Source organism: Pezoporus wallicus, unplaced genomic scaffold (genome assembly GCF_028554395.1).
Source record: "Pezoporus wallicus isolate ANWC-B61680 ecotype Strahan unplaced genomic scaffold, APGP_CSIRO_Pwel_v1 scaffold_6446, whole genome shotgun sequence".
NCBI classification, from domain to species: domain Eukaryota; kingdom Metazoa; phylum Chordata; class Aves; order Psittaciformes; family Psittacidae; genus Pezoporus; species Pezoporus wallicus.
The window spans coordinates 6,502,701-6,519,636 of NW_026636264.1; the positions used below are offsets into that span (position 1 = coordinate 6,502,701).

Here is a 16,936-nt window from a genome sequence, read left to right on the forward strand (position 1 = left end):
ACATTCCTGCCTCTGAGAGATCAAATCTTTCAGATGACAGGTTAATTTCACCCCTAGCCTAAATAAAACAAACAAGACATAGAACAGTTTGGTAGTGCAGCTTTTTTTCTGCTTGATTTAAGCATCTGCAGTCAGAAAGAAACGTTAAGTTTAAAAAAAAAAAAAAAATAGTCTAAGGGAAACGCACATCACAGCCTTTGAAATTAATTATAATACCCACAAGAAACGCATACATTCCCTTGTTTTTCCTTCTCCGTGAACAGGGTTTGCGTGAAGAAAGAGTAGACAATGTCATGTCCTCCTTCCCACCAAAGTGTCTCTTTTCTCATGTCTTACACTGAATCCTGTAAGTTTCCAAAATATTTTTTCCTGTCCCAACTGAACAGGATTCACAGAATCTTTTCCATGGGACCCCACTCTTGCATCAGTATCAGCAGTACACAGGTCACAAAATAACCCAGCGCAGACATTAGCAATTTTCAGAAGGACAAGAATTTGGGCTGCTAAATTCTTATATTGCAGTGAATTCTGAGACAATAACGAAAGCAGGCACCAGAATTACTCAAGTTTGTCTCATCTCTCAACATGACCCAAAGTATGCCTGATGAAAAATACTTGCAAATATAAAAGCTAATAAATGAAGTAAATTTTTAAAAAGGTAGCAAAAAAAAAAAAATGTACCTGAGGAATATAATTTCTTCTTTCTTGGCATACAGCATGAAACCACGCTAAACAAAAGAGAGAATGCGCTCGAGACAGATTTCCCTTTTTACTGATTTGCTCTGGTGTCCAAGATTCATAGGTTCGCAAGAGATTCTTTTTGAGGCCTGGGGGCGCCTGCGTTGGAAGGAAAAACACTATTCTAGACAGAAACCTGATACTTTTATGTACTATTTTGTCAAATCCTAACTTACAATTTATAACTTAATGAAATTACAAACAGCATTTCATGAAAAAAAAAAAAAAGAAAAAAAACCTACCTGTAATAAATAGCCTAACTACAGGATGATCTTATACTGAAAATAACTTAAACATACTGAAGGAAATTTTAACCAGAACCAACTCATATGAGGGTTCAACTACACTAAAAGATCTTAATGAGAGAACAGTACTCTATCAAAATCTGCAAGCATAAAAGTAAATTCAATTTTTTCAAGAACAAGAACCTTTCCTATGATTTTACAATCTCAACTTCAAATTATCATTTCTGTGATCAGAGCCAACAGACCTTACGCCATCACCGCACTCTGTTAGCTACCATACATATATGGTGTATATATGATAAAATGCTAGTGCTTTGATTTAGTCCTAGGTAATGTTCACAACCAGTAGAAGTAACTGCAGTTAAAGTGTACATAATATCAGAGATTATAGTGCTTACTATACTAGATTAAAAGCAATTGAGTAGATACCGAGCCATTTTCAAATTATTTGCAAGTGTGAATGCAAACATAAATTTTAAACATGTTTAAATCACATATAAGAATGTTCTTCCTTTTTTTTTCTTTTTTTTTGAAAAAGAATGTTTGTTAATGTTTCCGTAAGATTCTTCTCACATGAAGACAGACAGTGAGAGCTGAGGTTGTTAAGCCTGGAAGAAGGCTCAGGGCGGGGGACCTTAGAGCAGCCTCCCAATATGCAGAAGGGCCTACAAGAAATCTGGACAGGGACTTTTTACAAAAAAATGCAGTAATAGGGTAAGGGTGAATGCCTTTAAACTGAAAGAGGGGAGATTTAGGTTAGAGATTAGGAAGAAATCCCTCACTGTGAGGGTGGTGAGACACTGGAACAGATTGCCCAGAGAAGTGCTGGATATCCCATTCCTGGCAGTGCTCAAGGCCAGGTTGGATGTGGCTTTGAGCAACCCAGTCTAGTGGAAGGTGTCACTGCCCATGGCAGAGAGGCTGGAACTAGATCATCTTCCTAAATCATCCTATGATTACAATAGTTTCATATGTTGCATATGCACACTTGTGACAAATTAACTGCAAAACACTGTAGCCAAATGATGACTTTTTTTTTTTCAATATATATACATGTTGACTGATACTGGTTAAGAGACATACCACAACCATATAATTAGCCACCACTATTAGACAAGTTGTTGGCTCTTTCTTGGTAAAAAAGAAAATAGATACTACAAATGAAAAGGTAACAAAAGGATTAGAACATTGCATCACTGCAAAGATCCAATTATTCCAGTGACAGTGGGATCAGTAACTTTAGGAAGCTAGATGAAAAGAAATGTGACAATCCTACACAGTCTGTAGTTTCTGTACCATTGAAGACCTCAGTATAAAGAAGAAAGTACCTCCGAAGTTTAAAAATACCTGCAGTCAATATATTGTATGTAAAAATTTTGGCTTCTTGAAAGTTGGCAATATTGGGCTCTAAATGGTCAGAGCTTCTTGGCTGAGCTGTAGGCACAATCTACAACACTCCATTATCAATGGAGGAGTTAGTAGCACCCCTAGCCATGATTTCCATAATGGACATTAATGTATAAGTGCATTAACGATTAGAGAACTTTCCAACAAGTTGGAGGAGCATAGTCCCATGGTTCCTTAGGTTATGCCATTTAAGTAAAGCTCTCATTTTTTTGTAAAGGCCTTTAATTCTACGTTCAGCAATACAGGAGGAGAGCCATTTTTCTTGAAATACCCAGTGAAAATAAAGCTATGAGTCCAGAAAGAAGAATAAGGAAGAAAAAGTATGACTGTGTGATGCTCAGATGAGGAGATTCATCAAGTAGGAGCACCGGTGTAGGCTTTTGCTTTTAAAATCCACTGATTAAATGCATTAAAGAATTTGGAACATAGAACAAACACTTCCCCGAGGTAAATTTATTTTCAGCTCAGACTTTCAACTGGAAAAAAAAATCTAGACAGAAATTTTACAAAACTTCCCTTTAAAGCACAGCTTCTGCAAATTCCCACATATACATTATAAATGATAATCAAAAACCTTTAAAGGTAAATTCATACCTTTTTTTGTATTACATCTAATAGAAATATCAGAGAAAACCAGTTATGTAATTAGTCCACATTATCTAAACTTCTATCTAAACATATAGTTTACTATACATACAATTTCATTCATTGTAAACTTGTAATAAAAACTTTCCAAACAGATCTTACTTCGTAAGTTATTTTCAGACTTGATTGAAGCAAAATTGGTGTAAACTTTGGATGAACTTCAGTAGTAAGCCAAAGGCGAAAGTTTGGTTGAGGCTGTAATGTATTCAGTTCCTATTAAAGAGATGTTATATATTCAAGCAGATTTTGGTTGGGTTTTTTTAATAGACAGAACAGTATTTACAAAATTATAATATCCTAAATTAGAAAGTTAGGCTTGTCTAAAACATCTTTAGTTGTTTTTACAAGCAAGGCTATTCAAAAAACTTCAACATGCTTTGACTCCACCACACATTCTACATTCTCACTGTGTTAAAGTTTGAAGTTCATCCTAGCTGCACTTCCCCCATAGATCTTAAATTCAGAGCAGAAAAGTATATACCAGTTCTTTACATCCTTTAAGTAAAACAAAACAAAACAAAAAATACAGAAGGCTACATCTCAAAAGATGAGTTCTTGTGGAAAGAGAAAAGAAATTTTTGATACATATCTGTATTTCACAGTAATATACAGGTAAAGTCACTTTGATTTTGTTAGCAAGTTAATGATTTTACATGCCATAAGTAAGGGTATTTCTACCAAACATTACTTTGATTTCAAATCATCAGAAATCTCTTAGTGACTCACATACAAGGTACACTTAACAAAAAATTAATAAACTCCCAGAACTGAAGAAAAAAAAAAAATAAATTCAAGCATACATTCAGAGTTCAGCAAACACTGGCAGTACCCCCTACAGTACCAGACTTTTAACAAGAGCATTTTTTTACTTACTGTGGCAGAAATGCTCTACATTGTATAAAAATAAAAGCACTGAAAGGAAAGACCTGATTTTATCTGATGCATTTCACCTTATTCATGATTGAGGAAACTGCAAAGGTTTATTTTTAAATTGCTGGAATTTTAAACTTAACCATGGAAATGCCGGAAATGCTTCAGAAACATTACATACTAGTTTTATGTGGTTCCCAATACATTCTTCTTTAGTTACCCTCACCTTTTCCAGTACAGGAAGCCAAGATGTAACAAGATGCAGGTTCTTTAAACAAAGCCATTCTCCGTTGCGTGCACATTCTTTTAGAGTTTGAATAGCCAGATCAGCTTGGCCCTGGCCCATTGCAATCTGAAATGGCAGACACAGTTTTATCAGGCATGGTTGTATCTGTTGTACCCATTTAACAGCTAAATACAAAAAATACGTGATTCCAAGTTAGAGTGAGTATGTAAAAAATAAGATGGTGTAAAGGTAACCAGAATATTCTCTAATGCGATAAGCTACTAAAGTAGGGAAAAGATTAAAGAAAAAGTAATTTTTTTTCTTTGCAACCTACCTAACCAGAGTTCCTTAAGAAAAAACATTACCTAATCTTTCTATAGAAAAACCATACATCAGTTGGTGACAGTGATGGTGTATTCCCTGGAAATTCAAAAAGTAATTTAAATATCAGTGACTATTCCATATCACTGCAGAACTGCTGATACAGTAAAAACAAGACATAAATGAGAACAAAGTTTCGTTTGATTGTAAGTTAGGAGTACTTTCTTTGAAGAGAAACATGGATTTTCATACTAAGATGAGTGAAAAACTAAGGCTACTCTGTTTCCAACTGAGAAAGACGAATAGCTTCAAAAATTGTCTTTTCTTCATTTTTATAGTACCGTATTGCTGCTAAAATGAATCTGGATCTTCAAATAAAAATACCAAGATCTAAAACTGATAAATCAGAGAAAATTTAAAATAAAGGACTTTTTCCGCGGCAGAATTACTGCAACAACTGATGTTAGACTACCTGTAGAGTGCATTCACATTAGTTCTCCCTTAGAATCTAATTGGAAGCTTTACACTACAAAAAGCCCAGAACCAAACAAGTTGAAAAAACAGCTGAAAAAGCTGAAAAGTTGAAAGAAGTTGTAAAATGTTGTAAAATGTTGTCTTGGCATTACTGCTATAGCAAAACAGAACTACTGTTATTATTATGACTTCATCAAACATCCCTTAAGTGGAAATCCTTCCTGTCTTTTTATCCTAAAACTGTACTGACACAAAGAAATTTGAGGCCTTAGCTTTATATGATGATGCAGAGATATCTTCTGCCTAAATAAACCTAGAGTATAATATATTGAAATAATTCAAAATAGCCAAAAGAAGACACCAAAAGTCACCAGACAATATGGTAGAGCAACACCCAAATTCAGTGGTCTTTTCTTCACTCCATCTAAGAAATCATAGAATCATAGAATCGTTAGGGTTGGAAAGGACCTTAAGATCATCAAGTTCCAACCCCCCTGCCACGGGCAGGGACACCCTACGCTAAATTATATCACCCAAGGCCTCGTCCAACCTGGCCTTGAACACTGCCAGGGATGGAGCATTCACAACCTCACACAATACTCCAAATGAGGTCTCACAAGAGCAGAGTAGAGGGGCAGGTTCACCTCCTTCGACCTGCTGGTCACGCTCCTTTCGATGCAGCCCAGGATACCGTTGGCTTTCTGGGCTGCAAGTGCACACTGCTGGCTCATGTTCATTTTCTCATCAACCAACACCCCCAAGTCCTTCTCCACAAGGCTGCTCTGAATCTCTCCTCTGCCCAACCTGTAGCTGTGCTGGGATTGCTCCGACCCAGGTGTAGGACCTTGCACTTGGCATGGTTAAACCTCATGAGGTGGGCATCAGCCCACCTCACAAGTGTGTCAAGGTCCCTCTGGATGGCATTCCTTTCCTCCAGCGTATCAACCAAACCACACAGCTTGGTGGCAAACCTGCTGAGGGCACGTGTCAGTGACGAAGATGTTAAACAAGACCGGTCCCAACACTGATCCCTGAGGGACACCACTCGTTACTGGACATTGAGCCATTGACCACAACTCTTTGCATGCGGCCATCCAGCCAGTTCTTTATCCACCGAGTGGTCCATCCATCAAATTGATGTCTCTCCAATTTAGAGACAAGGATGTCGTGTGGGACAGTGTCGAATGCTTTGCACAAGTCCAGGTAGATGATTATCAACTGCTCTACCCCTGTCCATCAGTTCTGTAGCCCCATCATAGAAGGCCATCAAACTGGTCAGGCAGGATTTCCCCTTAGTGAAGCCATGCTGGCTGTCACCAAGCACCTTGTTGATTTTCATGTGCCTTAGCATGCCTTCCAGGAGAACCTGCTCCAAGATTTTGCCAGGCAGAGAGGTGAGACTGACTGGTCTGTAATTCCCCAGGTCATCTATTTTCCCCTTCTTGAAAATGGGGGTTATATTTCCTTTATTCCAGTCGAAATAATTGAACAGAAGAATCGGATCTTGTATGTTCTATTCAAATTGCATGAGTAAGTGCAGGAATAAAATAGTAACAACAATATATTCTCATTAGTAGGACAACTTTTAGATGATTTAGCTTTGAGTACTGCTCCTTAGTCAAATACCATACCATGTTATATTTTAAAAGTCAAAAATGTAAACGATACTTAGAGCTAAAAATAAAAAGCTGTGTGGCAGAGTAAGAAACATGCATTATGAAACATTCACAGCTAGATGAGCTGGCAGTAGGATCTAAATCTGTACAATTTGATAAGAAAGATATATTGCATCAGTGCACATTCCAGGAAAGGAACAATTTCAATGACTGTTTAAAAGCATTTGGCATTTTTGTGCTAACTCCTGATCAGCTAAGAAAACAATTCCCTCCCCAGAATGTTTTAAAATACAGAAGGAAACGCTTTACAAAAAGGTATAAAGCATGTTGGTCCTGTGTATTAGGAATATTAGAAACCCACTTGTATCAGAGAATTATTTGACTTGGAATAAATCTTAGAAGGTCTCTAGTCCAAACTCCTGCTCAACTTAAGAGTCAGCTGAGGGCTTTGTCCAGTGGACTCTTGCTGTTTCCAACTACCTGATTGAAGAATGTAGAGAAGATAGAGCCAGAATCTTTCAGAGGCCACAGTGACAGGACTGAAGTTAATGCACACAAGTTGGAACGTGGGAAATACTGATTTGATATTAGAAAAAATATTATCCTGTAAGAGTGGTCAAATACTGGAACAAATTCCCCAGAGATAGTGTGGGATCTCCATCCTTGGAGGGGGGACCTCTGAGCAGTGGACTGAAGCAGATAATCTCCAGAAGTCCCTTCCAATGCAGGTTATTCCATGAAATTAACAGCTAATGTAAATTTCTTCTTCATACAAGTTGTTTTCAAGACCTCTGCATAGATCCAATTTAGAAACAGACACAGAACATATAAAGGGATTACTTAACAGTACAATTCCTACTCAAAGGGAATTATCTTCACTCAGTTCAGTGTTGAATGCAAATAAGGGAAGAAGTGGTATGCCATGACAAAAAACAACTGTTACTCTGGCTGGGCAAATAATTTCCATTTTGTACACCTATTCCTGAAATCAGAGAGCTTTCGACATAGTCAATCTTAACCACTTTTTAAAAAAGACTTGAAATACAACAGCTCTCTTCAGGAACTCCCATCAACAATGAAGTGTTTAACATTTACTTGTCAAATTTCTCAAAATATTTTACAGAGTTTCTCAAGATACTTAAGTAGTCACAAAGAGTGAACATCTGATTCATGTTTTCTGTTGAAGAAATAAACATCCAAGTCCTGTAAGCAGAGGAAATGATGAAGTCTAGTTTTCACAGAGTCATGGAATGGTTTGCGTTGGAAGGGACCTTAAAGATCATCTAGTTCCAACTCCCTGCCACAGGTAGCGATACCATTCAATAGACCAGGTTACTCAAAGCCCTGTCCAAGTTGGCCTTGAACACTTCCAGGGATGGGGCATCCACTTCTCTGAGCAACCTGTTCCAGTGCCTCAGCACCCTCACAATAACGAATTCCTTCTTTAAATCTTTCTGTTTCTTTATTTTGTTTTGTTTTGTTCATACTTTGGTAACTCCACACTAAAAAAGATAATGTTTCACCATAACAATTCTCTGTCTCTTTCATTCTCTTCCATGTATCTTCTCATTTTTCCCTTCTCCAAGTTAGAGGAATGTCTCTCATGTGGATTCTGCTTCTGTGAGGATCACCGATTGTGTCTCTCTACTCCAACCCACGTTGCCAGTGGAATCAGAAGTTAATGGCAAGATAGGTGGGAACAACAAACGCACAGACACCAAACTATGCTTTTACATACTAACTTCCTTAAAAACCAAGGTAAAACAGATATTACTACTGTAAAATTTTATACATTGTGGGATTTAATCATTATGCTTTCTAAGACTGACCTGATGGTAGCACTCAGTATTTCTTTCAAGACTGGCAAGTTCTTGCAACTCTTGAGAAGGATCAGCACCAGGAGAAATAATTATCAAGATGGGTTCAATTTCCATAGTCTCCTTATACAGACGTTTCAAATTCAGAGGCGATGGAGATAGCTCTTTTGTCCCTAGAATTAGAATTATTATGGAAATAAAGTGACTACACAGGATGGAGTGCTTCACTGACCACTTTTAGAGATTATCTAACTGAACATACAATGTTCTGTTCAATGGAGACCATAACACTGGTCCTAAAATGATAAATAAATCTTTACGACATGCAGGTAGAGTCACCCTACATTGTGAAGAAAAAGACACAAGCACCAAAAGAGTGCCTGTACTTCCAGGTTGTCAGACATATATTGAAGTCTTTATTTAGAATGCAGTCTTCAAGAAAAATAACAAAAAGAGAAAAGGTGGAACCTAAGAATATAAAAAGATATGTTATTTGCTAAAACTAACTGCAGTGTGTATGTCCATATGCAGAACTTCTCTCCTGTATTATCCTCAGAGCCTTAATTACTAGACTTTGACTTTACACAGTTCTTAGTACTACAATTACTTCATTATTTCCTTTCATGTACAAGTTAAATGCCTAGAATGTTGACCTAGTATAGACAAGGCATTTGTACACAGGCTCACAGCTATAAGTGCATCATAAACTTAAACAGCGTTAATTAGATATTTAAATGCAAATTTATACTGGTCCTTAAGTAGTAAAGTATTAGGTGGAGTGGGAAATCACACCATAAAGCAAGACAGAAGAGCCCAAATCAGTGACATTTATGCCACACTGTCCAAAAGATGCAACACAAGTTTCCTTGAAGGGCACGCTCTGCTTTCAGACTTGAGCTATTATCTCCACATGGAACAATACCGTATCATTTAAACATAGGAGGTAAAGTTAGCTAAGGTTATTGGAGCACCTCCCATATGAAGAGAGGCTGAGGAAGTTGGGGCTGTTCAGCCTGGAGAAGAGAAGGCTGCGTGGAGACCGCATAGCAGCCTTCCAGTATCTGAAGGGGGCCTATAGGAATGCTGGAGAGGAACTCTTCACTAGAGACTGTAGTGATAGGACAAGGGGTAATGGGTTAAAACTTAAACAGAGGAAGTTTAGATTGGATATAAGGAGGAAGTTCTTTCCTGTTAGGGTGGTGAGGCACTGGAATGGGTTGCCCAGGGAGGTTGTGAATGCTCCATCCCTGGCAGTGTTCAAGGCCAGGTTGGACGAGGCCTTGGGTGATATGATTTAGCGTAAGGTGTCCCTGCCCATGGCAGGGGGGTTGGAACTAGATGATCTTAAGGTCCTTTCCAACCCTAACTATTCTATGATTCTCTCAGAGACTCTAATAGATACAACTAGACAAATAATATCACTACCAATCAAAATGCTTTAAAAATAATTTTAACACGACTAACATTGGAAAATATTTTCATTACATCATTAGGTGTGCAGAGGTAATAGAAGTTGAGGTAAATATACAAACAAGGCCATAAGGCAATTGATACAGGCAGCTCCCTTGATGAGTTCTGCTGCTCACTGCCAACAAGCCCCAAACTATAAAAGATCCATCAAAAGGCACTGAAATTAAAGTAGGGCTGTTCAGTGCTGGACTGAAGCATGCTCAGTGAAGAAGACTCTTGAGGGACACTTATCTGTCAGAATCACAAAAATGTCTGACAAACATCTGCAACCTGTTTCTCTCAATGAACCCTGTATTGGCCAAATTTGGATGCATTCTCAGAAGTCCTTAAAAAGAGCATACACTTTGAATGAAAGTTGCCCAGCATACTGCTTTCTAGTCATTTCTCCAAACTGAGGTTATACTAACATTTTTTACAGTACAAACTACTCCAGATTTAACATTCCCTTCGCTAACATACTAAATGGAAATAGCTAAGCTATTGGCGGAAATGGTAGAAAGAAAGACAATAGACATATTACCTAAGAAAATAAATTTTATATATAACTACAGATTGACTTGTGTTTTTTTTCCAAGTACAGTCATAATTTAAGCTACTGGAGTCTAAGCAATAAAAGAAAAATATCAAGAAGCAGAACATGATAGCATTCTGTAAAGTAAGAATGTTTATTTTAGTTAAAGCTTTTATGAAGAGTGTTTACAATACTGAAAATAGAAAACAATATCATGCCTATAATTAGGAAAATCTAACATGAAATATTGGGTTTTGTTGGTGAGGTACCTTGCACCTCTTCCTAGAGGTACAAGGAAGAGGTACTTGTGATGCATTCTGGTATCTGGGCTATAAACCACTGTCTTGCTCCTTAAGCACATTTCATCTCATCAAGCCACTCTCTCCTGAGCTGCATTCACTGTTGAAATATCAAAATCTAATTGCTTCCATATGAATTTAATTGACATATTACATAAAGCATTATTACAATGTAATCAGTAGCTACATAAGCAATAAAGATATATTAAGAATCTTAGCACCAAATTTTAGATCAAAATTTGATTAAAAGTAAGGGTTTGGAAAGGTAAATTTTAAGTTTTTATTTCAGTGAAGAAATTTTTTCAAATCTTCACTACTGCTTCAAATGCTATGAAAGATGTAAAAAATGAAAAATATTTGCTGAAGTCAACAGGCAGCAAGGATCCAAAAACTAAACAAAGATCTTTCTGACCACTCATTAACACTGTGCAATGGGCATTGTGTAATGCTGCAGATATTTTGTTATTACATGGAAATGCAGAACAGATGTACAAAGTCATGTAAGGCAAATACACTGAGTCTTTTAAATAGCGTGTTACTACTTCCAGTTGAGAAACCCTGGAGACATAAAACACTGGTTACTGCAAAAAGTCTCACTATAGGCTTGTAATGTGCTTATACTCTTGCACTGACATTTACTATTTGTCATTGACAAAGACAGTTAACACACTAGACAGACCTCTCCACCACTTCAGTCATCAAGTTCCTGTATTTAAAGATTGCTTTGCTGCTACAAACAGATGCATGGAATATACTACAGTCAATATAAACCAGAGACCGTTTTATTTTTAGTGCTAGCAGAAGGCACACAGATTTCTGAGATGCTTAATTAATTAGGAGTTTTGATATTCTACAAAACGCTACGTTAACCTGGGCCTACTTCTTGGCCTCACACTCACTGGGGAATAGATGAATACGTGTACACCTGCAACTTAAGCTATTATAATAACATTTATGGTAATGATGCTAAACTTAGGTGTAATTGTAAATGAGTAACAGCCTAGTCAAATATATTGTGGTACTCTTGAGATGCACCATTTACAAAATTAATACAGTATAAGTTTTCTTCCATAAACCAGTTTGGATTTACAGAAATTTGGACACAGTGTTTATTAAAAGCATAGCTATGCTGAAGGTGCTTTTTTAAAAAAAAAAAAAAGAAGCTCAACAGAAATGAAATCTAGAAAAACTACAATACAGATACAGCACCGTCTATTCCTGGCCATTACAGCCAGGATTACATTTAGAGAAATGAAAATAAGGACTCCATGGTTTTCAGGGTAAATCAGTAAGTATTCATATTCCAGCTAATAACTATGTAGTCAGCGTGGGAATTCTAACATACTTTTCTGCCTGACTGTTCCATTCTGATAGAATTTCTTAACTCTCACTATCCAAAATGACATCCTGACATGAGAAGAAAAAGCAAATGTGAGAGCAAATAACCTTTCAGTTATGTCAGGGGGAGGGATCGAAGAGGAAAAAAGAAACACCTGACATATAAATCCAAATCTGGCACAGGGTGCAAACTTTGTGGGTTTTATAAACTGATGAAGTTTCCATAAAAATCAATGAACAGCTTTTCACAAAACTTCTCTACAAAAGTCAATGAATTAAAACCAATTTACAGCAGCTGGAACTTGAACTCAAAGTGCTTGTTAAAATTCCTCCTGATGGTGATCTGTCCACAGAGAAACAATGTACAAAAACATCAGTAAATGTATTATTGCCATTAACAATTCCAATACAGAAAGCAGGAAAGATTATTTTTTTAATTATTATTTTGGCAAGTAATTTTATTTTTGCCTAGATGCAGTCCAAAGAACTCTGGTCTACATTACAGAAAAAGGCCTGCTCATAGCTGTTGTCCCATAGTGGCACAAGAACAGGAAACTCCCTTTTGCTACACCATTTTCCTAACAAGATGCATACCAGTATACCATGTAAAATAAAGAAATAAGCATACTTTGGGTGCCCACAAAATACATTTATAGAAAACTCTTATGAACTTTATCTTCAAAAGAAATTATTTTAATCCTCCTTCATACATACATTTACAAATACATGTAAAAGATGAAAAAAGGAAAAAAAAAAAAACAACGAACCACCATATCTGGATAAATTAGAAACAGAAGGCTTTCTTGTAGGGCATTATGGCTCTTTTGGAACTCATTTTTCTCCCAGGAAAACACCTAAAGGAGATTGGAAACTTAACAGTTCCCTTTTGAACTAAGTGAAACACTTGTCATTTGATTCTAACAGGCAGGGACATTGTCACTGGGGCACCCATACACTCACCATGATGAAAGTACTTTCTGTATCTACTAATAACATTTGACAGAGCAGGCTAACATTACTTCTGAAAGTACAGGCCATGGTGGCAGACATGGAACCAATTTTTATCAGAATTAAAGCCCACAAGCAGAGCATAAGGAGGAAGTAAGATAAACTCTCACCCAAATGTCATGAAAAATGTAAGAATCAGATACCTAAATTTATACCTAATCTTATAGAAGAAGTGACATGTATGTTGAGAACTTAAAATTGTCACAGTCATGTTTATGTAACTCATCCATCGCATTATGATGCAAAATCACCCATCTCGAGGTCATTCAAACTGCAGATCTTCTCAAGCACTGGATATACAAGTTTAGACATATTACCTTGGCAGCCTGTGAGTCAATTTTCCACGTTCACTTCCCACTATATTAAGAACGGCCTTTGTCACTTACACTTAAGATCATTAGAATCTCAATCTTTCCTTTCTGTTAATCCCACTTCTGTGGGATTAAAAGCCACATTAAAAACAACAAATTGGTTGGTTTTACCGACTAGATTTTAATGTGGTTATTAGCTGTCTTGTCCCTATGTAATGCCTATTATTCTGTCTTGTCCCTATGTAATGCCTATGAGGGTGACTTTTAAAAGTACAATGTCCACCCCAATGAGAGACTTGTAATTCATCTTTCACATGTGCATTTTCATTAATGGCTAAAAAATGAAGGGAGGCTTTGGTGTGCTGTATTGCAATATCTGGAACATAAGTCCCAAGCTTTAGATATAATAGACCTCAGAGAGGAAACAGACAGATGAGAACAAATAGACAATTACAGTACTGAATCACTCTAAATCATGTGTATTTCCTCACATCATCATCAAAGAGACGAAACAATCTTTTGAGATCCAGTTGACAAGATCTCAAACCTAATGGTTTTAAAATGGTAAATGACATTAAACAGAACAATCTTTTTGGGAAATTTCTGGTTTAGGGAAAATGCTGAATGTAAAACTTATAGAAAACCAGCTACCATCCTTTCTTAATTACTCCAGCATTCAAGAATTCAGTAAAAGAATGTGACAGATCTTTAATACATTTTAAATCACTATGCAACATAAATACCAAACCATTTGAAAGCCCTTTTAAATAATATTTACCAAGAACAAAATCAGCAAATCCATTTACAGCATATTTTCAAATCCTAAATTTTTGATTCCGTAAGAACTATAAAATAGAAGAGAAAATGGACCAAAACCATTATTTAATTGTTGTGTGGAAACACCTTGGAGAAAAAAGTAACTTACCTAGGGTTTTACATGCAAAAAGAGACATGGCACTCTGTAGCCTGTCTGGTCGGACAGCCTGGACCACAAGTACCTTAAAATAAAATACATTCAGAAGAGATGCGTTTCTAAACGTATATTGTGACAATTTAAAAAGTAAGACTTTTCTAAGAAGGCTGAATTATTTAAAATTCTCTTTCGAACAAAGTTATTTTCTCTGAATAGCTATCTGATCAATCCTTTCCAAGACAACCTAATGTAATTGCTCTTTTGTAAGTAGCTTGTCCTATTAACAGGATCACAAGACAGATCTACCTCTAGTGTCTATTTGTAAACTGTAACTTCTACACTGTTTTAGAAAAAAGCTCTGTGAGTAGCTAGAATGACAGAAAGCGAACTTAGCTTTAAACCAGTAATCTGAATTCTATACATGTATTCAGGCAGCAACGTCCTAACTGGAATGAATAGTAATGTTTCTGATTTCAGTGCAGCAATACAGTAAAATAATCAGTTTTGAAGTAACTCCCTTTAGCAAACCTTTAGAGTTTCATATTTAACTTCTTTCTCTGAGACACTCTGACTTTCAAACCTCCTAGTTCTGCAAATTCTTTTTACTGTTCTTCAAAAGACTACAGAACATGAGCAGCTAATAAGTTCGGATACAAAATTAAATCAGTACTTTTCCTACCAGCAACCTCTTTTTCCGTTAACTTCATGCAAATTTTCAGGGCAGGCAACTGCAGGCAACTAATGCAACTTCAGTAAAAATGATATGTTAAAATCATGACATCTTCTCCTACCCCCTTACTTGTAGATGTGTAAATGACAGTGCTGATCCTACCATCACATTCCAGTTTACAGTATCTGCTATTTTGGAGGAAAAATTTAACTTAATCAAGTTTTTAAGTGCTACATTTTAAGCCTGAGATTGCACTAAGTGTTACTTCACTATTTTTATGTTTAACATACAGTTTGAAAGAAACTAACTCACGTGTAGCATATAATCAAGTAGTTTCAGTATATTTCATCAACAGAAACGTCAATACTTTCTACACAAGGAACTACATACATAATACATTGACCATTTCAGATTTATTATCCTATAAATGCCATACTTTTATGAGCACAGCATGTTGTCATTAGAGTTGCTCTTCAGCATCTCATCCAATCAAATGTAACTTGGACAAATTCCCTTCCAAAATTGTTTGTTCCTAAATTCCACACATGCTACTTTAGAAATTCTCTTCCTGTACAAAAACTCCAAATACAGAGCCACTAAGAGACAATCAGCATGAAACTATATTGTCGTATACCTCTTCACTTCTTTGGACAGGCCTTCATTTAATATCAAGTACTTCAAATGAAAAATCATAGTATCATGTGAAAGTGAGTAATAACACCCTTTCTTCCTTAAACAAAAGAAGGTTGCCAGAGTAGAAGAGATCCCAGGTTGAGGAAGGGACTTGCCTCTCCAACATTCTTGATGAGTTCTTTGATCACTAAGCTTTCAGGAATTTTTTTAACCACTATTTTATGACTACTGTTCTAAAAATCAGTGGTTGCTATTACATTTTTTGGTGTTCATTCAGATGTGTGAGTTTGCACATTTTATGATGAACTAAATTAATGATGCTCAACAAGCTGACAAATTCTTCAGTAACAAAGCAACCATAAAAGAATTTTAATATCCATTCATGAAATTAATTCTGTAAATATTAACAAAAAGCTTGTTACCTTACAGAGCATGCTCAGCTGCAGCCAATACATTAACACAAGAACAGACTCAGATAAAAGAGAGCTAAATATATATTATAGAAAAAAGAAAAATCCTTAGACTAAATAAACTAGTTAAGCCGTAAGACAATGGAGATACTGTCAATCGCTTATGATTCAACCAGGCCTGAAGCCTAAATTCCCAAGGTGTAAAACTTTCAATGCTGAACTCACAATTTTTAAATTATTTAATATTAAAAAAATTACCTGCTGAAATAAGGATATTCTTTTCACAATAGTAGATGGAAAGTCTTGTTCACACACAGAACTCTGAGAAAAAGTGTGCCACAGACCTTCATCTTCAAAGCAAAGTGTCTGATAGAGTCCTGGGAGAGAAATCTACAGAACAAACAATGTATATTTAACAATAAAGAAGAATACTCATTTTGACATTATATATTGTGATTGATTTGCAAATACCTCTAGGACCCTAAACGTATAAATACTCATGCACATCACATGACTCAATCCAATTTTATCCTCAGAGAGAAGAAAAGGGTAGGTTTTAAAATTAACCATTTGTTTACCTATTCAATGAAAATGCTGTCGCTGTTTGCTCTATATTTTTAAAACTCTAGTTTCTTTCATTTTAAAATTTAGGCTCTACCCAATCGTAATCCTTTCTTTTAAACATGACTAGATTCTTTTTCTATCCTTACATACTACTGATTCACCCAAGTTGCTCACTTTCTGTTTGTTTTTAAAAACCCTAACAATCCTAATTGTCACACCATTATTGCAATTGCTCCTGATCCCTGGTGAAGAGACATGAAAAATAATGAACTCTGGATTTAGCAGCAAAAGTCCTTGCCAAAGACTTGTCAAGGTTTCCTTTCTTGATGCTGAACTAAATGCAGAAGGAGAAGAGCCTAAGACAGAATTTCAAAGACTAGCATTTTCATTTAGCTCCCTTCAGGATCAGAGGACATCTACATTAACTGTTGCAGGGTGAACCAAAGCAAG

The 16,936-nt window shown here is 36.3% G+C and overlaps 1 protein-coding gene across 2 annotated transcripts in view; it reads right to left on the minus strand.

The window, feature by feature from the left end:
• Window positions 1-16,936, minus strand: part of DYNC2H1 (dynein cytoplasmic 2 heavy chain 1) — a 164,747-nt gene that overhangs the window by 58,559 nt on the left and 89,252 nt on the right. For both annotated transcript variants that reach the window (XM_057399766.1, XM_057399765.1), the window contains 6 exons: window positions 16,181-16,312; window positions 14,222-14,294; window positions 8,372-8,532; window positions 4,132-4,257; window positions 3,138-3,248; window positions 682-837 (listed from right to left, as the gene is read on the minus strand). In XM_057399766.1, the coding sequence (XP_057255749.1) occupies window positions 682-837; window positions 3,138-3,248; window positions 4,132-4,257; window positions 8,372-8,532; window positions 14,222-14,294; window positions 16,181-16,312 (759 nt within the window). The remainder of the gene's footprint in view (window positions 1-681; window positions 838-3,137; window positions 3,249-4,131; window positions 4,258-8,371; window positions 8,533-14,221; window positions 14,295-16,180; window positions 16,313-16,936) is intronic.